Source organism: Mercenaria mercenaria, chromosome 16 (assembly GCF_021730395.1).
Source record: "Mercenaria mercenaria strain notata chromosome 16, MADL_Memer_1, whole genome shotgun sequence".
Classification (NCBI taxonomy): Eukaryota; Metazoa; Mollusca; class Bivalvia; order Venerida; family Veneridae; genus Mercenaria; species Mercenaria mercenaria.
In genome coordinates, this window is record NC_069376.1 from 37,397,302 (window position 1) to 37,424,426 (window position 27,125).

The 27,125-nt window shown below is 36.4% G+C and overlaps 1 protein-coding gene across 2 annotated transcripts in view; it reads left to right on the forward strand.

Moving 5' to 3' along the window:
- The first annotated feature begins 2,162 nt into the window (after positions 1 to 2,162).
- LOC123540680 (arf-GAP with SH3 domain, ANK repeat and PH domain-containing protein 2-like) overlaps positions 2,163 to 27,125 on the forward strand; it is a 64,213-nt gene continuing 39,250 nt past the window's right edge. For both annotated transcript variants that reach the window (XM_045325901.2, XM_045325902.2), the window contains exons 1-8: positions 2,163 to 2,379; positions 4,128 to 4,200; positions 10,143 to 10,223; positions 13,981 to 14,042; positions 15,384 to 15,508; positions 16,074 to 16,203; positions 21,819 to 21,904; positions 22,932 to 23,091. In XM_045325901.2, coding sequence (XP_045181836.2) covers positions 2,254 to 2,379; positions 4,128 to 4,200; positions 10,143 to 10,223; positions 13,981 to 14,042; positions 15,384 to 15,508; positions 16,074 to 16,203; positions 21,819 to 21,904; positions 22,932 to 23,091 — 843 coding nt within the window. In that variant the 5' untranslated portion in view covers positions 2,163 to 2,253. The remainder of the gene's footprint in view (positions 2,380 to 4,127; positions 4,201 to 10,142; positions 10,224 to 13,980; positions 14,043 to 15,383; positions 15,509 to 16,073; positions 16,204 to 21,818; positions 21,905 to 22,931; positions 23,092 to 27,125) is intronic.

Here is a 27,125-nt window from a genome sequence, read left to right on the forward strand (position 1 = left end):
CCTAATGTCTCAGATTAACTCTGCCTGACCTTACATGAACTTATCTAAATTGACAGCTGGAAGTCAGTGATGTAACAATGGGCTGGAATACCTTAGAAACTTTATTTACGTCGGATATGAAATTAACAAATAACATTAGCTTAAAGCTATTTCCCGACAAACGTATGATATAGTAATAACAAGAATAAAATGAAAAAATAAAACAGCTGTAAAGAGAAAGCAGTCATAAAAGAACAAGGGAAGTAACTCTGTAACAGTACATAAACATTACTGACCTTGTTACTCCCCTTAAAAGCTAAATTAAAGCATACATGCTGAAAAGAGGGATACTAAATCAAGCAAAAAAAAATTAGTTAATTACAAATAAGTAGATGACATTATGGGTATTGTGGCAAGTGTAAAAACAAAAACCCTATCTAAGTAAATGTCCCAAAAAACTACCGAAAGAAAGTTGTAGATTTGGGAAAAGGGCCTGGAGAGGTCATTCACTCCACCACACCCATATCTGTCATCTACCCTAGGAGAAAAGAAGCACACAAGTTAAAACATAAAAAACAAAACAGACAACTTACAGTACATATTTACATAAAATTAACTAAACTAAGACATACTAAGAGAGGAGCACATATTTAATAATAGGCTTTTTAAGCACATGCAGATTATTACTAGGAAAAACTAACCTAAACCTGTACCATGCAACTAAGAAAACAAAAAAAAAAAAAAAATGAGGCATGAAGAGTATTATACAGAAGAAAGAAAAAAGAGAAAAAGTAAAACCTGTGGGAAAGCTGCTGATCTTGACCTAGGCCTAAAAACTGCCATAAAAGTAACTAAATAAAAAAACTGATTAGCAAAAATAACACAAAAGTGTGACAGATAAGATGAGATTAAGAACAGATATCTCCTCAAATCAGATTTGCGAAGAACTGATCAGCAACTTTCTCGCAGAGAGTCATGTTTACATAAAATGTGATAACAGCAGCATTTTTTAAAACAAAAGCATGATAGAGAAAAAGCAAACAAAAAACAAGCAAGCAAAACAAAGCAAGCAGGACAACAGCACATACAATAAGCAAACATACAGCATACACTCACTGACACATGGCACATTTACATTTGGGGCCAGTCCAGGTGCGGACCAGTCTGACAAAGTCTTTGTACCTATCTATGGTTCTCATGTCATTTGGCAGACTGTTCCACACCCTGACGGCCTCAAACCTAAATGAGTTTCTTCCATACCTTGTTGTCCTTACTTGTGGCACTTCTAGAACATTTTCATACCTGAAATCATAATTATAAGATTTTAATTTTACAATATTTTGCAGATATTCAGGCGAAAGATGGTGTATACATTTAAAAGTTTCGATGGCAATGGTTCGTAGTCTGTTTAGATGTAATGTTGTTAAATTTACTTTGTTTAATAGAGTTTCATATGAAGAAGTAAAGTCATTATAGACAATCTTAAGAGCTCTAAATTGTATTTTTTCAAGTTTTTCAGTGTTGGTTTTTGAACAAAAGTGCCAGATTAGAGGACAGTAATTAAAATTTGATCTAATAAAAGATTTAAAAATAATTAGTCTTGTATTTTCATTGAGAAATTTGCTCAGTCTCTGTAATACGTTAAGTTGTTTGGCGGCCTTTCTGCAGAGATTGGTAACCTGGGAGTCAAAATTTAGCTGAAAATCAAGATTGACTCCTAGTAGTTTAACCTCGTCTTCACATATTATTTCATTTTGACCTATGTTGAAGGATTTGACTGCTTTATTAGTTTTGTTTCCTATGCAAATGGACTGGAATTTTTCGAGGAACCCGCAACCAAAAAATATTGAAGAAAATGATTTTCTTTTCTTTGATAGAACTTGTATAATCTAAATGGTCGGTGTGAATGGATAGAGGTTGAATAAGAACTGCTTGGTCATTGATAATTCATCCGCATTGTTCATGAATGGGACTACTTTGTGAAGCACATGAACATCCTTTGGATGTAATTTGGAATCAAATAAAGATTCTATATGATTGTCAGAAATACACTTAACTTTGGTAGCGGGATAAACCCGCAACCAAAAAATATTGAAGAAAATGATTTTCTTTTCAGTACTTTTTAGTCTTTGGGCTATATTTCGGTAATTTGGCAAGATGAACCAGTCTTGCAAAATATTTCGAGAATCCGAAATTTTGATTTCCGGGTTTACCGGAAACAAAACTTGTAGATATTTTTTTTGGATTATTTAACATTATAAGCGGAATGCAATCATGCCAGAGGCAATATCTGTCGCAGACATTATTGAGGAAACATGGGCAGACTTCAAGTCCCCGACTACTTCGACATTTGACAAGAAGATGCCAAAATGTCGAAATGCTGTTGCCCAAATTGAGGAAGTGAGTTCATGATCGCCCAGTTTTTACGTCCATCTTATAGCCATAATGCCTGGCCGTGAGGAGGAATGCATATTTTTTCATCTTCCAATGGAAATTACATCTTGAACTAGTCTGTGCATAAGACAGTGCCTCGGTAGCCTAGTGGTAGCGTAGAGTCTATACATGTCGAGTGCGGAGGTCGTTAGTTGAGTTCGATCTCTGGCAGTGTCAGCATTAAGAGGATAGTGCGGTGACTGGTCAGCCCGATGTCAGTATAATGTGACTTGGAGGGGTAATACGTCACCTATTCCAGTGTGGCAGCGCTATTAAGCTGGGCATTGTGCTCACTGCTACAAGTAGTCACCATCGTTTATATGACTGAAAAATTGTTGAAAAAAAAACAACGCTTAACCCTAACACACAAACAGGGAATGCCAAATATTGAAATGTTTTGATGCAACTCTTGTTTCCAGGCGCAATCTCTTAATAATCCCTTAAATGAATAGCAGTTGACAGTATGAATGATAGTTCCTTATTCCTGACCCTGTACTTTACTTTATATAAGGGAGAATTCTTTGTGGAGAATGGCCAATGATTTCCTAATAAACCAGGAATATATTTGCTAGATTTTGGGAATGGTAATTCCATAGTTTATGGTTTTGGGGGAAAAATGAAAGAAACAGAATCTAATGCACTAAAATAGCAGCTGAGGGTAGGAAAGCAATTAATTGTGGGTTTGGTGATGACATTTGTTGACCTGGACCTGATGTTACTGCTTGTTCTGTTGCCAGCCTTGACAAAACAGGCGGTGTGAAGTTGAAACTGTATGCATTTATTTTATGATGTTTCTTTTTATGTAGGAATCATAAGAGGAGCTGGCATATTCTAGTATCCTTCTGATAAAAGAGCAAGAAAAAAATGTGGTCTGATGAGGAATCCCTAGGGGACTGTTACAAATAGTATGAGTAAAATCTGATAAGGATATGAGATTGCCAATTGATCAACAATTTCTGTTTTAATAACAATCATTCTCATAGGAGTAGCAAAATCAATTGTCTGACTTACCCAGCTTGTCCAAGAGCCCATACGGACAAGTAGAGTTTCACCATATTTTACTATATAACCATTATAATAGCTCTTAGTAAAAATGGACGAGTAAGTCAAAATTTGATTTTGTCACCCTTGGTCTCATGTACTCCAAAGGACATCATTTGGGAGACATGTTTCTGCTAGTAATGCAATCGCAAGTTCTTTCATAAGTTGGTCACTTATTCAGTCAGGGGTGTAAACTGTTTCAAGTTATCGCAGTTTATAACCCATTTGAGTTATTGCTTAAACTTTCATAACTTGTTTCAGTTATCATAAAATATTACAAAGCCCTCCTGTGCCAATTCCTCATTTTAAATGAGACTAATGCAATTGTTTCCTGAATCCTTGACCTTTTATCTTTCTGGACAGCTATGCAGCAAAATTTTTTACGCAAGGCTGATAAAGTTTTACGCAAAAGTTTTAAAGCTATAAAACTCTTAATATCCCATTATGTTTATCAGGTCATGCTCAGACTAAAAGAATTTGATTAACCACAGTTTGCTACTAATTTCACTTTAAAGGTCACTTTGTGAGAACAGCAAAAAGACTTTTTTTGAATAATTTACCTGAGTTAGCTACATTTTATAACTAATACAGGTTATAAAATGCTTGAAAAAGTAACTGAAATAGGTTACATAACTTATAACAGTTACACCCCTGACTGTTATTTTTTTTTTCAGGAATTAGACACAGATAGGAGTGAGCTTACCAAGTTGAAGAAGTCAGTCAGAGCTCTTTATAACTCCACAAACAGTAAGCATGATACATCTTTCTACATACAGTTAGAAAAATTGAAAGGAATATTTAAGTGATTCAAGGGAAATTAAAATTTTTTACCTTGATTAATTAAGCCCTAAGGGCTACAGAAATTAATGTCACTTGCTCTGGCTACATGTAATTGTGTACATAATGTAAATGCAGTCACATATAAAATGTAAATTCCTCCTAAATGCAACTATAGTTGTGATTCTTTGGTACAGTTTTTACAGTATCGATGACCTAAATAACCAATATAAACTCCTTTTTTAGCTCGACTATATGAAGAATGGAGAGCTATCCTACTCGACCCGGCGTCCGCATCGGCGTCCTTCCGCGTCCGCACTTTGGTTAAAGTAGTGTTATTTCTAGAGCTCAAAAAGGGCAGGGTGCTGCCAAAAAGGGGCAGGGTGCTGTCCGAAAGGGGCAGGGTGCCCTTTCAGATGTGAAAGTTACCATAGAAGTAGTTGCATTTCTAGATGTCTATAGTTAATACATGTATGTATTCCATTTATCTTTATTGCACACTTAAAAGAAATGTCACAGAATAAAGTGCTAAATCTTCCCAAAACTAGTAACAAAGTTTACAAAGGCTTTTTACTTACTTTATAGTTTAGGTTAAACCATTCAAGCCTTTCTCTTAAAAATGTCACCAAGAATGTCAACTTATTCATATGAATGTGAAATAGTGGATGGCCTTAATATAAGCTTAATCTTGAAACCAAGATCATGTTGTAAACAACATAGTTCAAGGCCTGTTTCAGGTCACATTGTAAACTGATAATTATCAAAAGTCCTAATGTATTTATCAGGTCTTTCATCAATATTTCATTAACAGAAAAGTGCTATTACAGTAAGGTTAAAGTTTACTAAATCGCATATCCAAAATATACTATCCGGGTACTGGTACACTTTCGGAATGTTGTCTGAAAGTAGTTTTTACTCAGTTTAAATGACCCACTTGGGTAAACCAGAGATAGTTCCACATATTTTGAAGTTTCTCATCATAAAAAATACACCGACTGTCAGCTTTTTTGAAGGAAATTTGGAAAAATTGCATACGGCATCGGGAGTAATAAGACTCGTGAACGGACATTCTAAACTTTCTTTTACTTTTGATAATCATTAAAATGTGTGCATTTTCTAGTTTAAATTACAGTAGAATCAAACTGCATTGATATATACTTGTTATACTAAACGACGGTCTAATTTAAATTTTGCCCAAAGAAATCTAGGGCACTTTTCACGTGCTCGGTAATCAGCTGGCCGCTTACGCACGCTTTTTTGACATTTCACAGGTTCCATACTCTTTATCAATTTGTTTTAACACTTCATTGATTCTCATTACCTGTGTGCACTCGCCGTGACGTAATTTGCTGATCAAAAAATCGTCGAGGCATGTCAACAGGGAATTTGGCGGGATTTAGCATAAGATCAAAGGCAACAGGGCACATTTTACGGGCAGCGTGGCGGCAGTAAAAAAGGGCAGGGCGGGGCGCCCCGCTGCGTCGCTCTAGAAATAACACTAGTTAAAGTTTTGATGCACTTTCTCTTTATCTCGGTAATTACTTGATGGATTTGTTTCAGACTTAAAATAGTTATTCCTCATCATCACCCACATCATTTGGCACAAGAGCCATAACTCTCACACCAATATGTCATGAATTATCCCCTCTTTTTACTTAGAATTTCAGGTTAAAGTTTTGATGCACTTTCACTCTATCTCAGTTATTATGCCCCCCTTCGAAGGAGGGGTATATTGTTTTGCAGATGTCGGTCGGTCTGTCGGTCGGTCGGAATGTAGACCAATCCGTTTCCGGATGATAACTCAAGAACGCTTGGGCCTAGGATCATGAAAGTTGATAGGGAGGTTGGTCATCACCAGCAGATGACCCCTATTGATTTTGAGGTCTGTATGTCAAAGGTCAAGATCACAGTGACCCTGAATAGTAAAACGGTTTCCGGATGATAACTCAAGAACGCTTGGGCCTAGGATCATGAAAGTTGATAGGGAGGTTGGTCATCACCAGCAGACGACCCCTATTGATTTTGAGGTCAGTATGTTAAAGGTCAAGGTCACAGTGACCCTGAACAATTAAACGGTTTCCGGATGATAACTCAAGAACGCTTCAGCCTAGGGTCACGAAAGTTGATAGGCAGGTTGTTCATGACCAGCAGATGACCCCTATTGATTTTGAGGTCAGTATGTCAAAGGTCAAGGTCACATTGAACAGGAACAGTTAAATGGTTTCCGAGCAATAACTCAAGAACACTTGGGCCTAGTTTCAGGAAAATTGATAGTTAGGTTGGCCATGACCAGCAGATGACCCCTATTGATTTTGAGATCATTAGGTCAAAGGTCAAGGTCGCATTGACCAGGAACAGTTAAACAGTTTCTGATCTTCTTGTCCAAAACCATAGGGCCTAAGCTTTGATATAAAGTATGTAGCAAAATCTAGTGGTCCTCTACCAAGATTGTTCAGATTATTTCCCTGGGGTCAAATATGGCCCCATCCCGGGGGTCACATGGTTTATATAGACTTATGTAGGAAAAAAATTTGAAAAACCTCTAGTCCAAAACCACAGGGCCTAGGGCTTTGATATTTTGTATATGACATCATCGAGTGGTCCTCTACTAAGATTGTTCAAAATTTCCCCAAGGGTCAAATATGGCCCCGCCCTGGGGGTCACATGGTTTACATAGACTTATATAGGGAAAAACTTTAAAAATCTTCTTGTCCAAACCACAAAGACTATGGCTTTGATATTTTGTAATGTAGCATCATCTAGTGGTTGTCTACCAAGGTTGTTCAAATTATCCCTCTAGGGTCAAATGGGCCCCGCCTCAGGGGTCACATGGTTCATATAGACTTATATAGGGAAAAACTTAGAATATTCATGTCCATAACTTACATCATTCAAATTTGGACCACATGTATAGTTTTGAGTGGCAAGATGAACCTTGACTTGAGTTGACCTTGATCTTGACCTAGTGACCTACTTTCACATTTCTTTAGCTACAGCCTTCAAATTTGGACCACGTACTTAGGTTTGTGTACTGAAACAAACTTTGACCTTGTTATTGACCTAGTGACCTACATATGTACTTTCACATTTTTGAAGGTACAGACTTCAAATTTGGACCACATGCATAGTTTTTTGTTCCAAAATAAAATTTGACCTTGATTTTGACCTAGTGACCTACTTTCACATTTCTCAAGCTACAGCCTTCAAATTTGAACCACAAGCATAGTTTTGTGTACTGAAATTAACTTTGATCTTGAGATTGACCTAGTGACCTACTTTCAAATTTCTGAAGGTACAGGCTTCAAATTTGGATCACTTGCATAGTTTTGTGTTCCAAAATGAAATTTGACCTTGATTTTGACCTAGTGACCTACTTTCACATTTTTCAAGCTGCAGCCTTCAAATTTGAACCACATGTATAAGTGAGCATATAATTTTTTCCTTGTGCAATTACTAAATGCATCAAGGGGGGCATTTCGTGTTCGATGAGCTCTTGTTACTGAATGGACTTGGTTCAAACTTAAAGTAGTTGTTCCACATCATCTCCCACATCATATGACACAAGGTACATAACTCTGGTACCAATATTTAATGAATTATCCCCCCTTTTTACTTAAAATTTCAGGTTAAAGTTTTGATGCACTTTCACTCTATCTCAGTTATTACTGAATGAACTTGATTCAAACTTAAAGTAGTTGTTCCACATCATCTCCCACATCATATGACACAAGGTACATAACTCTGATACCAATATTTAATGAATTATCCCCCCTTTTACTTAAAATTTCAGGTTAAAGTTTTGATGCACTTTCACTCTATCTCAGTTGTTACTGGATTTGTTTCAAACTTAAAAATAGTTATTCATCATCATCACCCACATCATATGACACAAGGGCCATAACTTTTGCACCATGATTTCATGAATTATCCCCCCTTTTTACCAAGAAATTCAGGTTAAAGTTTTGATACTTTTTCACTCTTTCTCAGTTATTACTGAATAGATTTGATTCAAACTTAAAATAGTTGTTTAACCTTATCAGCCACGTCATATGACACAAGGTACATAACTATTGCACCAATATTTCATGATTTATCCCCCCTTTGTACTTAGAATTTCAGGTTAAAGTGTTTTGATACACTTTATCTCTCTTATTACTTAATATTTTTGACACAGACTCAAGCTATTATTAAATATCTTCATCCTTCATTGGAGTCATTAAACTCTCCAACAGGGTTCTCACTAGCAATTTCAAGTTGCAGTCCTGGGACTCCAAAAGCTGAAAAAGTTGCAGTCCCAACTACTGACTAGACTGACAATTCTTCACCCAAATATTGTTAAGGTGTGGTAAAAAGGTAAAGATAAAATAGGTCACATGTAGTTAAAAATTAATGTAGGAAAAAATCACCCCTGGACAACACCCCCCTCCCCCCACCCCCCACATCCTTGCTGTTTCTGATCTTCCTGGACAAAATTCCCCAGTGAAGTTATCAAGTTGGACAAAATCCCCCTTGTGAAAATATCAAGTTGGCCAAATATTGCTCCTGATAATTTTTTCTTTACCTTTTTATTTCAGAATGGAAACGTATATAAACATACAGTGAAAAGAAAATATATAAACAACTTTTATTTTAATACTCATTAAGAGCACAACGTTAAAACATCCGGTCTAAAATACAAGAATGCACAGTATGTCTATGATCAACGTATTAATAAAATTGCGTCCTCAAATAACATCAGCGATTTTGCAGAAAAATAATCACGTTACTAAGACCGACATCGACGGCATCTTAAAATTACTCGGACATTCATAATTAAGCCTAATTATCACTTTTTTAAAAAAAAATCTAAAAAGTTCTTTAGAATTGGTAATTAGTACGTGAGAAAACTTCGAGCACTACGTAATCCGTCGTTAACAATTGGAAATTGTCACCTATGCAATCACACCGACAATCACATGTATTCGAGTTGATCTGTCTCGCGGTGAAGTGGAAACGGGCAACGCTGATTGGCTATACGAGGCTATCGGTGACAAGCGAGTAACTCCGCCCACATATTTTGCTCTCGAGTCAAACCATGTGTATTCGCAATTAATGTAATCAATTTTCACTGCGTCTCACAGCAGAAACGTGCGTCCGGGGACTCCCAAGCTGCAATAAACACGCGTATACCGGGACCAATTATGCGTACAGGGACGCCGATTTCGGCGTTTCCTAGAACCCTGCTCCAGTGACAGCTCCAGTTTTCTCAGATGTGCCCAGCTTCACTATCCAGCATCGAAATAGTCGAGCGCGCTGTCTCCTGTGACAGCTCTTGTTTGTTGTATGCTTGCCAATGGTGACATCTTAAAATGGCAGTTAACAATTCCAAAATCGGCAAAATATAATTTGACTTCAAGGTTGTCCTTAATTTCAGTTTATTGGCCCAATAACTTAAGTTTTAAAATGAAATGTGGCAATTTTAGTTAAGATGTCTGACATGCAGCTGTCATCTGTTAGCTCATAAATTAGCTTTGTCATTGAACAAGTGGTTATGTAACCAGGGCGTTCGGTTGACACAAGTCACAGGTTTTGACCCGCGAAAATCGAGAAAACTCGTATTTGACCCGCATGAAATATGCCACGTGCGTCGGCCTGACTCGTGGAAATTTACTTTGGTGCGTCTCAAGTTCGAAAGTTCTGCCCCTCGTCAATCAAAATCCCAGTGAATTTCAATATTGTTCGCCGGCACAAGCGGAAATATGGCAGTAGGCGGAGCGTCGTATGTTAATTAGCTACTGACAGATGTCAGTCATGCTATGCGCCAAATGACATGTTATCATCTCGCGGTTTATATTTAGTACAATAATGCCTCGTACATAATGTACATGTAAACATGTTATCTTTGCCTTAATAAAATCTTTTTGTTGTTACAGAACATGCCCAAAATGAGAAAGATATCGCAGAAAACATTGAGAGAATCAGTAACAGCACCAGCAACAGTTACAGCCAGATAAGTTAGTGTTACCAATATTTTAGCTTGACTTTATGAAGACATATGGAGAGCTATTCTATTAACACCCATGTCCTGATTTCAGGTTAAACTTTCGATGCACATCTATTTTATTACTGAGTTGGTTTGTTTCAAACTTAAGAATAGTTATTGTACACCCACTTCATACAAAACAGCGTTCATGACACTGGCACCAGTATTAATTATGCACCCTTTTTAATCCCCCGCCACAAGTGGTGGGGGGTTATAAGAATAGTCTCCGTGGCGTCTGACCTTCCGTCTGTCTGTCCGTAACATTTCGCGTCTGCTCTATATCTCGAGGTCAAAGTTTTGAACCTTCCATTTTGTGTCCGCTCTATATGATATCTCCTAAAGCCCATGAAGAGTTTTCATGAAACTTGGGTCAAATGATCACTTCATCAAGACAATATGCAGAACCCATGAGTCAGCCATGTCGACTCAAGGTCAAGGTCACAGCTCAAGGTCAAAGGTTTGAGCCTTCCATTTCGTGTCCGCTCTGTATCTCTTAAACCCCTTGGAGGATAACCATGAAACTTGGGTCAAATTATCACCTCATCAAGAGGATGTGCAGAACTTATGAGTAAGCTATATTGACTCAAGGCCAAGGTCACAACTCGAGGTCAGAGTTTTGAGCCTTCCATTTTGTGTTCGCTCTATATGTATCTCCTAAACCCATTGAAGGATAATCATGAAACTTGGGTCAAATGATCTCCTTATCAAGACGATATGCAGAACCCATGAGTCAGCCATGTCGGCTCATGGTCAATGTCACAACTTGAGGTCAAATGTTTGAGCCTTCCATTTCGTGTCCGCTCTGTATCTCCTAAACCCCTTGGAGGATAATCATGAAACTTTAGTCAAATGATCACCTCATCAAGAGGATGTGAAGAACTTATGAGTAAGCTATGTTGACTCAAGGTCAAGGTCACAACTCTAGGTCAGAGTTTTGAGCCTTCCATTTTGTGTCCGCTCTATATGATATCTCCTAAACCCATTGAAGGATAATCATGAAACTTGGGTCAAATGATCACCTCATCAAGACCATGTGCAGAACTTATGAGTCAGTCATGTCGGCTTAAGGTCAAGATCAAGGTCAAAGGTTTGAGCCTTCCATTTTGTGTCTGCTCTGTATCTCCTAAACCCCTTGAAGGATGGTCAAATGATCACCTCATCAAGACGATGTGCAGCATTTTTTAGTCAGCCATGTTGGCTCAAAGCCAAGGTCACAACTCAGTGTCAGATGTTTGAGCCTTCCATTTTGTGTCAGCTCTGTATCTCCTAAACCCCTCGAAGGATTTTCATGAAACTTGGGTCAATTAATCACCTCATCAGGACGATATCCAGAACTCATGAGTCAGCCTTTTTGGCTCAAGGTCAAGATCACAACACAAGGTCAAAGGTTGGAACCTTCCATTTTATGTCTGCTCTGTATCTCCTTAACCCCTTGAAGGATTTTAATATGACTTGGCTGTGATATTCCATTTATCAAAACAATGTGCAGAATTCAAAATTCACCCCTGCCAGCTTAAGGTCGAGGTCAAGGTCACAACTGGATTGTTTAATGGTTCCACCCAATACCATAAATCCTGTCACTATCCATAACAATGGCAGGGGATATAGCTGTCTTTCAGACTGCCTCGCTACATACAATTTCAGACTCTGTTAAGCTTTAGCCTGCTGGCGACAAGTGATTCTGCCTTTGTGAACAGTGTAGACCAAGATCAGCCTGCACATCCATACAGGCTGATCATGGTCTGCATTTTTCGCTATTCAGTCAGTAAATTTTCCTTGAACACCCCTTGCATGAATAATAAATGGTACCACCCAAATTGAATGATGGATCGGTTCATTTTAGAAATTAAGCAGGGTAAAGGTTAAGACACCTTTTCTTTCAATTTCGATTTAGCGGCAATACTTGTCCTTCTGATGACCATATCTTATTCAGTAATTATGTCTCCCCCAGGAGACATATTGTTTTTGCCCTGTCCGTCCCTACGTCCGTCCGTCCGTACGTCCGTACGTCACACTTCATTTCCGAGCAATAACTAGAGAACCATTTGACCTAGAACCTTCAAACTTCATAGGGTTGTAGGGCTGCTGGAGTAGACGACCCCTATTGTTTTTGGGGTCACTCCGTCAAAGGTCAAGGTCACAGGGGCCTGAACATTGAAAACCATTTCCGATCAATAACTAGAGAATCACTTGACCCAGAATGTTGAAACTTCATACGATGATTAGTCATGAAGAGTAGATGACCCCTATTGATTTTGGGGTCACTCCGTCAAAGGTCAAGGTCACAGGGGCCTGAACATTGAAAACAATTTCCGATCAATAACTAGAGAACCACTTGACCCAGAATGTTGAAACTTCATAGGATGATTGGTCATGAAGAGTAGATGACCCCTATTGATTTTGGGGTCACTCCATCAAAGGTCAAGGTCACAGGGGCCTGAACATTGAAAACCATTTCCGATTAATAACTAGAGAACCACTTGACCCAGAATGTTGAAACTTCATAGGATGATTGGTCATAAAGAGTAATTGACCCCTATTGATTTTGGGGTCACTCCATCAAAGGTCAAGGTCACAGGGGCCTGAACATGGAAAACCATTTCCGATCAATAACTAGAGAACCACTTGACCCAGAATGTTGAAACTTCATAGGATGATTGTACATGCAAAGTAGATGACCCCTATCGATTTTGGGGTCACTCCATTAAAGGTCAAGGTCACAGGGGCCTGAACATTGAAAACCATTTCCGGTCAATAACTTGAGAACCACTTGACCCAGAATGTTGAAACTTAATAGGATGATTGGTCATGCAGAGTAGATGACTCCTAACGATTATGGGGTCACTCCGTGAAAGGTCAAGGTCACAGGGGCCTGAACATTGAAAACCATTTCCGGTCAGTAACTTGAGAAGCACTTGACCCAGAATGATGAAACTTCATAGGATGATTGGTCATGCAGAGTAGATGACCCCTAACGATTTTAGGGTCACTCTGTTAAAGGTCAAGGCCACAGGGGCCTGAACATGGAAAACCATTTCCAATCAATAACTTGAGAACCTCTCGACCCATAATGTTGAAACTTCATAGGATGATTGTTCATGCAGAGTAAATGACCCCTATTGTTTTTGGGGCCACACCATTAAAGGTCAAGGTCACAGGGGCCTGAACATTGATAACCTGTTCTGATCAGTAACTTGAGAACCACTTGACCCAGAATGTTGAAACTTCATAGGATGATTGAACATGCAGAGTAGATGACCCCTATTGATTTTGGGGTCAGTCTGTTAAAGGTCAAGGTCACAGTGTCCAGTTCATGTAAGATCATTTTTTGGAAATAACTTGAGAACCACTTGACCTACAATGTTGAAACTTAATAGGATGATTGGACATGCAGAGTAGATGACCCCTATTTATTTTGAGGTCACTTGATCAAAGGTCAAGGTCACAGGAGCCTGAACAGTGACTGGAGAACCACTAGGCCAAGAGTGTTGAAATTTAGCGGGATGACTGGACATGCCAAGTAGATGATCCCTATTGCAGCCAACCATCAGTGTCTCTTTGATTTTTGCTCCTGACCCCTATTGACTTCTTGCCTATAGGACTTTGCATTGGGGGAGACATGCGCTTTTTTACAAAAGCATTTTCTAGTTATTTCTTTATTTTCATTGTCCTTTAGTAGCAAATTTGCGACAAATTTTGAAATACATCTTTTAATTTTTATATTTCAGATACAGCATTGCAAGAGTTTGCAAGTGTAACAAAGTCACTTGGGGCACTAATTGAGGATCTCGTATGTATAAATTAATATCCTGCTTATGAAGATAATTACAGATGTATGAATAGTGCTGTTGAAAATTGTACACAGGCTTTCATTATATAGTGGAAACTAGGTCTCTCAAACTCAGTGATCTCAAATTTCTGACATTCTTGAAGAAATTTTCAAGTACTGTCAATTTTTCTGCTTAATATATAATGTATGTATTTGCTCTCCATTTTAGTCAAACTGGGCATACTGCAAGTTGTCTCGAAGCAAATTTAAAGTCCTGTAAATCAAATTCTGTTGTATTAAATTAAAACCTTATTCCCTACATAGATGCAAGTAAAAATGAATATGGCATGTTTGCATGTACATATATCTAAAACACCTGCATATGTAACCTTTAAGTTAAACGATAGGTCCCATGCAATTTAAGAAACTTAGTTTCAGCTGTATATCTCAAATAGTGCCCATTCCATTATCTGTAGTACCCATCCCATCATATATAGTGTCCATCCCATTATCTTTTGTACCCATCCCGTCATATGTAGTGTCCATCCCATTATCTATGGTGCCCATCCCAGCATCTATAGTGCCCATCCCATTATCTATAGTGTACATCCCATCATATATAGTGTCCATCCCATTATCTATGGTGCCCATCCGAGCATCTATAGTGTCCATCCCATTATCTATAGTACCTATCCCATCATATATAGTGTCCATCCCATTATCTATGGTGCCCATCCCAGCATCTATAGTGTCCATCCCATTATCTATAGTACCTATCCCATCATATATAGTGTCCATCCCATTATCTATGGTGCCCATCCGAGCATCTATAGTGTCCATCCCATTATCTATAGTACCTATCCCATCAGATATAGTGTCCATGGGATGGGTACTATAGATAATGGGATGGACACTAGATCACATTTGATAAGGAGGTCCCTTATGACTGGTGAATGACCTATAATTATTGATTAGAGGTCAGTACGTCAAATGTCCAGTGCAGTGACCAAATAATTCCTGTTCCTTGTGCAGTTACTGAATGCATCAAGGGTGGGGGGGGGGGGCGGCATTTCGTGATCTACGAGCTCTTGTATTACAGATTTATTTTGCAAGATCTGAATATAGTTACTGTATCATTTTAAAGAACTTTATGGGTAGTGATATCTTTAATGATAGCTATTTATGGATGGAAATGAAATAAGTAACTTAATTCACCTCTGTCTGTTATTTTGTTACAAAGTATGTAAGTTTGGTCGATGGCAGAAATTTACATAGAAATTTTTTTATACCCCAATCATAATTGCTGTAGAACTGCCTCAAGAAATTTTCAGTAAACTAAAGAATTGAGAAATTTTCTTGCAGTCGAAGAGTTTACACAATAGTCTTCAATTCCCTCTCGAGTCGTTACTCAAAGGTGACATCAAGGGAGTGAAAGGGGACCTTAGAAAACCATTCGACAAATCTTGGAAAGACTACGAGTCTAAATTGTAAGTATTCTTTTCCTCAGTGATCCAACTTTTGTTCTCACTGGTATCTTGTTCAGGTAGACTGTACTGATTGGATGGATAGCTATTTTGCTTCATAAAAATAGGTGGGGTATTTGTTACGTAATATACCACATTTCAGAAGAAAATGTCTTAAAAACTTATAGACTGCTAAATTTCTAAAATGGACTGGTCTATCATTCAATTTAGGCAATACCATTTATTATCTGAAGGGGTGTTTAAATGAAAATTTACTGACTGCATAGCGAACAGTGCAGACCATGAACAGCCTGCACGGATCTTGGTCTGCACTGGTCACAGTGGCAGCATCACTTGCCGGCAGCAGGCTAAAATTTAAAAAGCATATTGTTGTGTGCTTTAAATGTTAAGGTTTACATAGTTACTAAGAGATTGACTGGATATGTAAAAATGTTGAGGAAAATTGCATACTTTTTGTTGGGTGGTTCAGTTTTGGTTCCCAAAACAGCTGAAAAAACACAGCTTTGGGTCATCAAAAGTGATAGGATAGCTCAGCACTTTATTAACAAGTTTTTCACTCGTCTTTCAGTTCAAAATTGGAGAAAGATCACAAAAAGAAATGGAGTGATGCAGGATTATACCGGTCGGAATTGTCTATAAGTGATATAGCTGAAGAAATGGAAAAAGAAAGAAAAATCTTCCAGTTACAATTATGTACTGTAAGTAAATTTTCCAGTTCCACTTGCATACTGTAGTTGCATCATCCAGTTACAATTATGTACTGTTAGTAAATTTTCCAGTTACACTAGTGCTCTGTAGTTGCATCATCCAGTTACAATTATATACTGTTAGTAAATTTTTCAGTTACACTTGTGCACTGTAGTTGCATCATCCAGTTACAATTATGTTTTGTCTACAGATTGCGAGGTAATGAGTTTCATCCACGGGCGGGGCATATGTTCTCCGTGACTGACTATTTAATAAACAACAGTGTGTCTGAAATCATTAGTCTTCCACCTCTGATTCATGTGGGGAAGTTGGCCGTTACTTGCAGAGAACAGGTTTGTACTGGTACAGAATCCAGGAACACTGGTTAGGTTAACTGCTCGCCGTTACATGACTGAAATACTGTTGAAAAATGGCGTTAAATCCAAAACAATTTTTTTTTTTAAGTATATCTTCCATTGAGTTACATTTGTGTACTTAAGATGTAACACACAATTAGTATTCAATAATGTCCTGTTAGTACATCTTGCAGTTACATTTGTGCACTCTCAGTATGTCCCCTTGGCTTGGAAACGCCAATTCATATGCTTAAAGAACCACTAGGCAGGACTTTTATAGCTAGGGCTTCTGCTCAGAAAATTTATTTCAAATACTAGTATTGTGCCATAAAACGACTTTACATTAGAATTTTTATTCTCTTTTGCTAAAATACTGAGCAGTTCTAGCTTTCTCCACATATATCTCAGTAATAAGCCAGTAAGGCCTGTTTCTCTTTTAAAATTCAAGTTGTGCCGGAACAATGTGAAAAGTATGCACCTGTTTGCATAGAATGTCTACTACATGACAGGTGGCATTACTTATTAGATTTAAAATGGTACATGTAGTTATTAGTGTTTTATATTTCAGTATTTGAGTATAATTAATGAAATGTTCTATATTTCAGTATTTGGTTATAGTGAATGTTATGATTTGTATTTCAGTATTTGATTAAAGAGAATTCCTATAGTTTTTTCCTTTCAGAAAATTTTTTTAAATTCACATATATGATAGGAAAAGGGGGGGTCCCAGTTAGGTGTCTGCGCAAAATGTTTTTTGATTTTATTTATACTTTGTGGTAATATACCTACATGTATTAAGTTTCATTAACAAGTGTTACTGTTACCAGTTTTGACTTACTTTTATAGATATTCACATTTAAAGTGGGTGGGGTAATCTGACATGTGACCAGCCTGGAACACAATTTCTGTTATTTTTTTAAAAATGGTTCTAACCTTTTACCTGAAACTTTCATGATAAAATAACTATGCAATGGACATTCACACAATATGTTGCATTTTAAATTGCATTGAATACTTTTTTCATCACAGAGGCACAAAGTGGTCTAATCAAATTTACTGATTTTCAATGGACGAACTTTACCAAAAAGCTAAAACATTTTTTATTATTTGAGATATTAAGGTGTTATTTTCAGCAGATATTATAAACTAAATAAACATTAAAATGACAGTATATCAGTATACTCTGATTAATATTGGAAGAGTGGTACACTCTCAAACTGGGAAAAAGTGGGTGGGGTAAATAAATATTCGAAGCAACACTACAAAAATTGTGCAGTTGTTACAAAATGACCTCATATTGTCTATTACTATCTTAATTGTGCCCCCATGAGTGGTGGGGGCATATAGATTTTCTCTTGTCCGTGCGTCCGTCCGTCCATCCGTCCGTGCGTCCGTCCGAAGTTCGTGACGCGCCTAGCTCAAAAAGTATTTTATATAAATTGATGAAACCTTGCAAGAGTCTTTATCATGATATGAACTTGCGCACCTTCTATTTTTCGTCTGACTACGCCCCCTAATTTTAGAGTTACTGCCCCTGAAATAGTAAAAAATGCACATTTTCACCTTGTGACACGCCTAGCCCAAAAAGTATTTGATATAAATTGATGAAATCTTGCATGAGTCTTTATAATGATATGAACTTGCACCCTTCCTATTTTTCGTTTGGCTCCGCCCCCATTTCTAGAATTATGTCCCCTGAAATAGTAAAAAATGCACATTTTCACCTTGTGACATGCCTAGCTCAAAAAGTACTTGATATAGATTCATGAAACCTTGCCTTAGTCTTAATCATGATATGAATTTGCGCATCTCCTATTTTTAACCTGGGTCCGCGCCCTATTTCTAGAGTTATGGCTCCTGAAATAGTCAAAAATGCACATTTTCACCTTGTGACACGCCTAGCTCAAAAAGTATTTGATGTAAATTGATGAGTGTTTATCATGATATGAACTTGCGCACCTACTATTTTTTATCTGGGTCTGCCCCCTATTTCCAGAGTTATGGCCCCTGAAATAGTAAAAATATTCACACCCTGTGTCCTACAGACACATTCTAATTTTATTAAATACAAACTTGGTTGATAAATTTTAACAAAACTTTTTTCTCTTTAATAAGACTTTATACATGTTTGCCATGGAAAAATCAATGCAGAAAATTTAATGTTAATTTGAACAATAGCTTTCCTCAAAATATACTGCCTCAGGCAAAACCTTTTGTTAAATACTTTGAGCTTTCAGGGTTAATTTGGTTTGTCTACATGTCATGTTCAAGGTCCATGCCTTTTCCAAGGTCCATGCCTTTTCCATGACACACATGTATAAAGTGGGATTTTTTTTTGTTAAAATTTATCGATCAATGCTGTATTTAATAAAATTAAGATAGTAATAGACAATATGAGGCCATTGCTTAACAACTCCACAATTTTTGTAGTGTTGCTTCGAATATTTATTTACCCCACCCACTTTTTCCCAGTTTGAGAGTGTACCACTCTTCCAATATTAATCAGAGCATACTGATATACTGTCATTTTAATGTTTATTTAGTTTATAATATCTGCTGAAAATAACACCTTAATATCTCAACTAATGAAAAATGTTTTAGCTTTTTGGTAAAGTTCGTCCATTGAAAATCAGTAAATTTGATTAGACCACTTTGTGGCTCTGTGATGAAAAAAGTATTCAGTACAATTTAAAATGCGACATATTGTGTGAATGCCCATTGCATAGTTATTTTATCATGAAAGTTTCAGGTAAAAGGTTTGAACCATTTAAAAAAAAAATAACAGAAATTGTGTTCCTGGCTGGTCACATGTCAGATTACCCCACCCACTTTAAATGTGAATATACAGTTGAATATCGTTACGTCGATATCGGTTAGCTCGATATTCCGGTTAGCACGATGTGTTTGAGTCGGTCCCGATTTTTACCTATTTATCTTAATGTAATTATTTATCATTACCTCGATATGATTATCTCGATATTTTGTTTAGCTCGATGAGATTTTTCAGTCCCGTCAACTTACCTGTACTGTTTTTACACCTGGTTTCGTCGATATCACAGCTTGTCAAAAATATCCATGTTATTTGTAAGGTGTGAAAATCAACCTATTGTAAGTAAATATTGATGTATTAATCATATTCCAGTTAGTTTGTGTGTTTGTTTTGTTTGTTGTTTAATCTTTAATCCAATTTAAATGTCAGGAAATTTGCATTTAATTCCCAATAATTAGTGTTATAAAACACCATGCAAACAGGAAAGCTGTTTTCAAATATAACAACTAATTTGGATGAAATATTTTCAGTTTGACGGAGTAAAAAACTGCCATTTAGGATTGAGTAAAAACGTGTGTATTTAACTGGCAAATTTTCGTTATTGAAGCACAGTCAAAATGACTACTCAACTGGGAACTTTATCGCTGCATTCAGACTTGTTTACGGAAGGAATAAAAATGCTAATGCTTAAGTGTACATTTTTTAAAATTATAAAGTTGTATGTATGTATTTAATTAAGATGTTTTATTTGTAAAATTTGTGAATAAAATCAAAATCGTATTTACTTTTTATATTATTTCTTTCCCCTTTCAAACCCTCTGAAAAAAAAGCATTGGATATAATGACAATATAGGCGTCCACACAAGTACAAACAAGTCCGAGATAGTCGATATTGTTACGTCGAACTTCGGATACGTCGATGCAATTTTTACAGTCCCTTGAATATCGAGGTAACGGTATTCGACTGTATATAAAAGTAGATCAAAACTGGTAACAGTAACACTTGTTAATGAAACTTAATACATGTAGGTATATTACCACAAAGTATAAATAAAATCAAAAAACATTTTGCGCAGACACCTAACTGGGACCCCCCCTTTGTGCTGAAAACAATGAACAAATAAAAACAATAGGTCACCAGGCTTGTTTTTGTGAAAAATTGTTTTGAACACACCCACTGTTGCTGAAACTGCCAGCGATTTTTCAACATTTTCATAATTTTCTGCTTTTTTATAAATAGTATTTAAAATACCAACCAAAATATACATCCAGGCAGCACAATACGTTTTTTTCTTTTTACAGATTTTATTATATACTTACTTGATATCATAGTCATATTTGTAATACTCTATCCTAACAATAATGGGTACAAATGAAAAAAAAAATATTGTTTCATATTTACTTTTGTGAACTTTTTTCAATGAAAAATACCCATAGTGAAGAATTTTTTTTAATTTTGAAAAAACTCTTTCATAGAATTTTTTCTCTTTCTTCATGTGTATAGATAATTGTATTGTGAGCATAAAAATGGCTAAAAATGTATGGGTCACCAGGCTAAATTTTATGTTAAGACCGCTAGAATACAACACCCGTTCGGACGGAAATGGCGCGAACCTGGCCAAATTGATTACATGTATGTCTGCTAAAAGTTAAAAAAAAGTTTTAAAAATTCTTAATTCTTTCTATAATTGAATACTAAATAATCTGAAAGGTGATATTGTCTTATCAGACTAAGTCAATTATCTTACATTATATGAACAACACTGTCTTTGTACTAAAATGCGATGTGAAAACACAACCACAAAATAGCAAAATACCTGTCAGGCATGATACTTGTCAATACAACATAAACCAGTATCAACATTTGATTACTGATAAAACTTATCAAAAATGTTATTTCATTCAAAATTCCTCATATTTAAGATTGTCTGTAACATGTTTCAACAAATGTTGACTTCAGTTCAGTTTTCCTTAGAAAGTGTCGGCTGCGCAGAAAGATGCGCATAAAAAACTATAGGAATTCCCTTTAAAGCGAATGTAATGATCTCTATAAACTTTATAAAGTGAATGTAATGTTCTATATTTCATTGTGTCTCCAACATCACTGGTGGGAGAGATATTGATTTGCTCCTGTCTGTGTGTCCATGTGTCTGTCTGTCACAAATTTTGTCCGCCCTCTAAGTCCAACATTTCTCATCAGATCTTCATCAGACTTGAACAAAATGTGTTTGCCAATAAGTCCTCGGCCAAGTTCGATAACTAGCCAAATCGGTCCTGGCACTTTGGAATTATGGCCCTTGATTTACCGAAAATACTGATGTCAGTGATACAGGTCTTGGTGCATGGTTGACTCAGATACATAATGGAGAAGAAGTGCCAATCAAGATGATTAGGCAGTTGTGGGAGACATGCGCTTTTATCAAAAGCAGCTCTAGTTATTTGATTAACTTTAGTGAATGTAATGATCTAAATAAAGTGAATGTAATGTTCTATATTTCAGTATTTGATTAAAGTGAATGAGATAAAGACAAAGAAAGGAGTTGATCTGCTAAATTACCTCATAGAATACTATAAAGCTGTAAGACTGTAAGTATTGTTCAAATTATACCATATTTCATAAACATTCTACAATAGACTTAAACCTAGGGGCTGCCATGGCTAATGTTGCTAACTTCTAATTACTTGCCCTTCTCCACTATGGGTCCGAGCCGCACTCAGGGTGTTGAGTTTTTCATGTGAGGAAGCCATCCAGATGGCTTTAGAAGGGTCAGTGGTTCAACCCAGGTGCCTGCCTTTGATGAAATGATGCAGAAAGGGGCACATGGGATCTTCCTCCACCGTCATAGCTGGAAATTTGCTAAATGACCTATAATTGTGTCATTGCGATGTTAAACCCAACAAACAAAACAAAAAATACATAAACTTACATAACTGAAATGCTGTTTAGATTGTATTTAGACCTAGAATAACACTATAACAATTTACATAAAGTGCAGTCTGTCTGGGTGGCAGAGGGTTGCAGGCTCTCTCTTTGGTCTTCATCCATCATCAAAGCTTGAAAGTTACCATATGACTTGAACTTTGTTCGTTGTGACTTTAAACTGTGCTGTAAGGCTTATGAAAAAATTGATACCAAGGCTGTAAAACTGAGTTTGGAAACCAGTCCAAAATGCAGCCTTGCCATTGGTCAATTAGAAGATTGGACTGAGATTCAGCCAATCAGTGGCTGGGTTTTTAGTTTGAAATATTTGAAATTTTAAAAATGGCAGAGCTTTTGTTTCTACACTTTGATAGGGTTGGTGTTGGTGTCCATGTCTGTATCATGAAAGCTTTGCATGAAAGCTAAAATTACAAAGTGATATGCTTTCAAATTTCACACATGTCTTCTGCATCATTAGATGACCTCACAGGGAATGTTACCTAAATCTAGCTTTTATTTTGTCAAAGTAACATCACTTTTTAACTCAGAAATTCTAGGCAATGTTTTGAAAAAAGTTTTGTATGTAAGCTGGTTTCTCAAAAACTTGGTCAAATGCTTTCGAACTTAAAACCCATTTTGCTTCATAATATGGCCTCACAGGGCTGTGCACTGAGATATTTAACCCTTTTGTAGGTTTTTCAACAAGGGTCAGACAGAGATAGAAAAACATCAGAAATTTGTAGAAAATTTAGGACAGCAACTGAAAGACATTAAGCAGACGCAAAACCAGGAAAGAAGTAAACTTCAGGAGCTGCAGACGTCACTGAAAAGCTCAATGACAGGTTATAAAGAGGTACATCACAGTTATAGTATTTCTTTTTCCAAAACCTGTTGCAGTATATACAGACAAACTTTGTTTTCACGAACACAACGGGAGCGGCAAAATTTGTTCGAGTCATCTGTAGTCCGAGCCGTCAAACTTTTTATATTATAAAGCGAACTTGCCAGGACCTGACCATGAGTTCAAGCAAAGGGCGGTGTTTGAATGATCATGTTTTAGTTAACAAAGTTTGACTGTACTCTAAAATCATTTGATTATCTGGTCATGAAATTTCATGAGTTAGCCAAAATGGCTATTAAATTGGATTTGAGTATGTGAATTTCAGCTTATGAACAATTTTACTTGCTTGTAGGGACATGGTTTTTGTTGACTGTATCACTTACAACACAAATGAAGTTTAGTCTCCAAGGAATATTAATGAATTCAAAGTATTTTGGAGTTTACTTATACTTTGAGAGATTTTTCTTCAGTACTTCATGATACTTTTTATTCCCAGTCGAAGGCGGAGGGATATAGTTTTGGCGTTGTCCTTCCGTCCACCAGTCCAGAGCCATATCTAGGAAGTGGATGGGTATATTTAGATAAAACTTCTTATACATGTTCACCACTATGAGGTTATGAGGCCCGTCAAGTTTCAGTCAGATTGCCCAAGTAACACCAGAGTTATGGCCCTTAGTGTTAACTATATAGGGTACTATAAATATGGCAATTTCTGCTTAATAAGTTGTGATACATTTGACCTAGAACTATGTAACTAAAATTGAATTTAGATCACCATAATGTTGTAGTGCACACACAATTTCATCAGGATCTTTTTAGCAACTTCAGAGTTATTGCCCTTTAATTGTTTAAAAATCCGCATATTTGTAGATAACAAACTAACCAATTGGTAGAATTTAATTAAACTTTTTTTCATTTTTTTCCATGAACATTTATTGTAAACATGTGAAGTTGTGTACCCACACCCAGTCACCCCCACAGCCTTGGTCACACCCTCTCCCCCAAAACAAATTTTAAAAAAGAAAGAAATTCCTTATTTTAAAATTTTTCAAATGTTCAGTTAATATTTATCAACTTGCAAAGTTGTACCCTTCCCCCACTTGGCTCTGCCACCCAGTCACCTCCACCACCCTGATCATGAAGCATCCCTCCCCCAACAATTTTTTTCTTCATCTTTTATTTTCCATCAATATAATTTATTATCAACATGTGAAGTTTTGTACCCTCACCCGGTCAAACTTTTTGCCGGATATATTTCTTTGCTATTCCTCATCACAAACCCATTCGGTGGGGGATACCAATTTATCGAATTTGCTTGTTAAAACTGGATTTTTAGGACTTATAAATAATGCGACATTATACTTCCTGTTGCTTTGAATTTTTGACATTAACATGCTTGTAGTGTTGCAAATATAATGTAAGCTGCTCTTAAAAGACTTGCCCAACTGTGTTGCTTCTACAAATAAAAGTCTGTGAACGTTTGGAAAATTTAGATGAATTAATTTTGATAATAACTTAGTAATTACATCGCATTTTTGAATAAATGCAGCATAACATGGCATTAGAATGAAAAAAATACTAATTCATTCTGTTAAACAATCCTATTTTATATTAGCATGCACACTTCCGCTGGTCTGGAGGATTATGGGTAATTTTCCTTGTTTGTGATATATTTAGTAACAATCGTGTGTATTCTTTTATGTATTACTTATGTACCAAGGTGTTTTATTTACTTATGGAGGTATATCAAGCTGTCAACCAATTATATCAGGGCTTGTTATAATCAAATCTGTTAGATGGCTGGTTTTTCCATGATTATCTCCATAGTAGTTGAATGGATTTTTAGCTCACCAGTCACAAAGTGACAAGGTGAGCTTTTGTGATCGTGCGGCGTCCGTCGTTCGTGCGTCTGTGCGTCCGTAAACTTTAGCTTGTGACCACTCTAGAGGTCACATTTTTCATGGGATCTTTATGAAAGTTGGTCAGAATGTTCATCTTGATGATATCTAGGTCAAGTTCGAAACTGGGTCACATGCGGTCCAAAACTAGGTCAGTAGGTCTAAAAATAGAAAAACTTTGTGACCTCTCTAGAAGCCATATTTTTCAATGGATCTTCATGAAAATTGGTCAGAATGTTCACCTTGATGATATCTAGATCAAAAACTAGGTAAGTAGGTCAAATAGTAGAAAAACCTTGTGACCTCTCTAGAGGTCCTGTTTTCATGGAATCTGTATGAAAGTTGGTCTGAGTATTCATCTTGATGATATCTAGGTCAAGTTCGAAACTGGGTCATGTGCGGTCAAAAACTAGGTCTGTAGGTCTAAAAATAGAAAAACCTTTTGACCTCTCTAGAGGCCATATTTGTCAATGGATCTTCATGAAAATTGGTCAGAATGTTCAACTTGATGATGTATAGGTCAGGTTCGAAACTGGGTCATGTGCGTTCAAAAACTAGGTCAGTAGGTCTTAAAATAGAAGACTTGTGACCTCTCTAGAGGCCATACTTTTCATGAGATCTTCATGAAAATTGGTGAGAATGTTCACCTTGATTATATCTAGATCTGTTTGGAAACTGGGTCACATGTGATCAAAAACTAGGTCATTAGGTCTAAAAATAGAAAAACCTTGTGACCTCTCTATTGGCCATATTTTTCATGAGATCTTCATGAAAATTGGTCAGAATTTTTATCTTGATGATATCTAGGTTAAGATCAAAACTGGGTCACATGAGCTCAAAAACTAGGTCACTATGTCAAATAATAGAAAAAACGACGTCATACTCAAAACTGGGTCATGTGGGGACAGGTGAGCGATTCAGGACCATCATGATCCTCTTGTTAGATATATGCATGACTGAAGCCACTAGGTCCAAGGTCAAGGTCACACTTGGAGGTTAAATGTCAAATGGCTTTATTTGGTGTCAAGGCCCCAGCCTTTATCCAGCTTGAAGGATTTTAATAAAACTAGTATCAATTGTTTACCTCATTAGTACAATATACAGAGTGCATGATGTAGTTCACTAGGTCAAAGGTCAAAATCAGAAATGGAGGTAAATGGTGGAATAGTATTTTGTGTAATTTCAGTATTTTTTAAGTCACAAGAAGGATTTTCATAAAAAAACTTATTTAATATATAATAAGTTGTTTTTCACATTAAGACAATATGCTTCTTTTACATTCATATATTTTGACTAATGTTCCTATATTACTGTACATGTAGGCAAATTTGGAGGGACATGGGGGCGGGGCTTTGGGATAGGCATTTCTTGTAGATAAATGGTTGATGGCCTGGTGTATTGAAACAATAAGTTGGAAGGAGTTTTTCATTAGCCACTCTTTAAGAAATGTACTTAATCTTTTCTTGTTGTTTGTAAAGTGGGATGATATTTTGATGTTGTGATTCGTGTTAGAAAATATAATTTTCACTTGTTAGTAATATTGTTATCCGAAACATTTTTGTAGATGGAGAGATTTTATTTTAATTTTGGGAAGTAGTCCTAAGATTTTGTAAAATGGAAAAATATGCCTACTCTTTGAGGATAGAATTCAGGACTTGATGCATTACCGGTATTTTAAACTGTCAAAATATTTAATATATTCTTCTAGAAAAGTGCCAATAATTGAAATGGCTAATATGTTTTATTTTTCTGTTCATACAGTTAAAGAAAGTATTGCACAAAAACTAAAATAATTCCCATGTTTTGTTGGATGATATTAAGTATATACCAATATAGAATTGTTTTTACAAAACAGGCCATTGTCCCCTCCATGGAATCTTGACAGTTTGTTTGAGTGATAAGTAATGAGAGCCATTCTAGTTTCTTTGGGTTTTAAATGAGAAGGACTAGCATTTGATAAAAAAACATATATTCATGTTTATATATACATGTAGATATGTGAAGTGAAAACACAAATGAGAAGTCCTGATTTTATTATATTACTGGATAGCAATTTTCGTTCAATTAATGAGGACAAAAACTTTTTTAAAAATAAAGGGAGAATTTCGTTTCTCTATAAATTATTGAATACAATATTTTGTCCTTGTA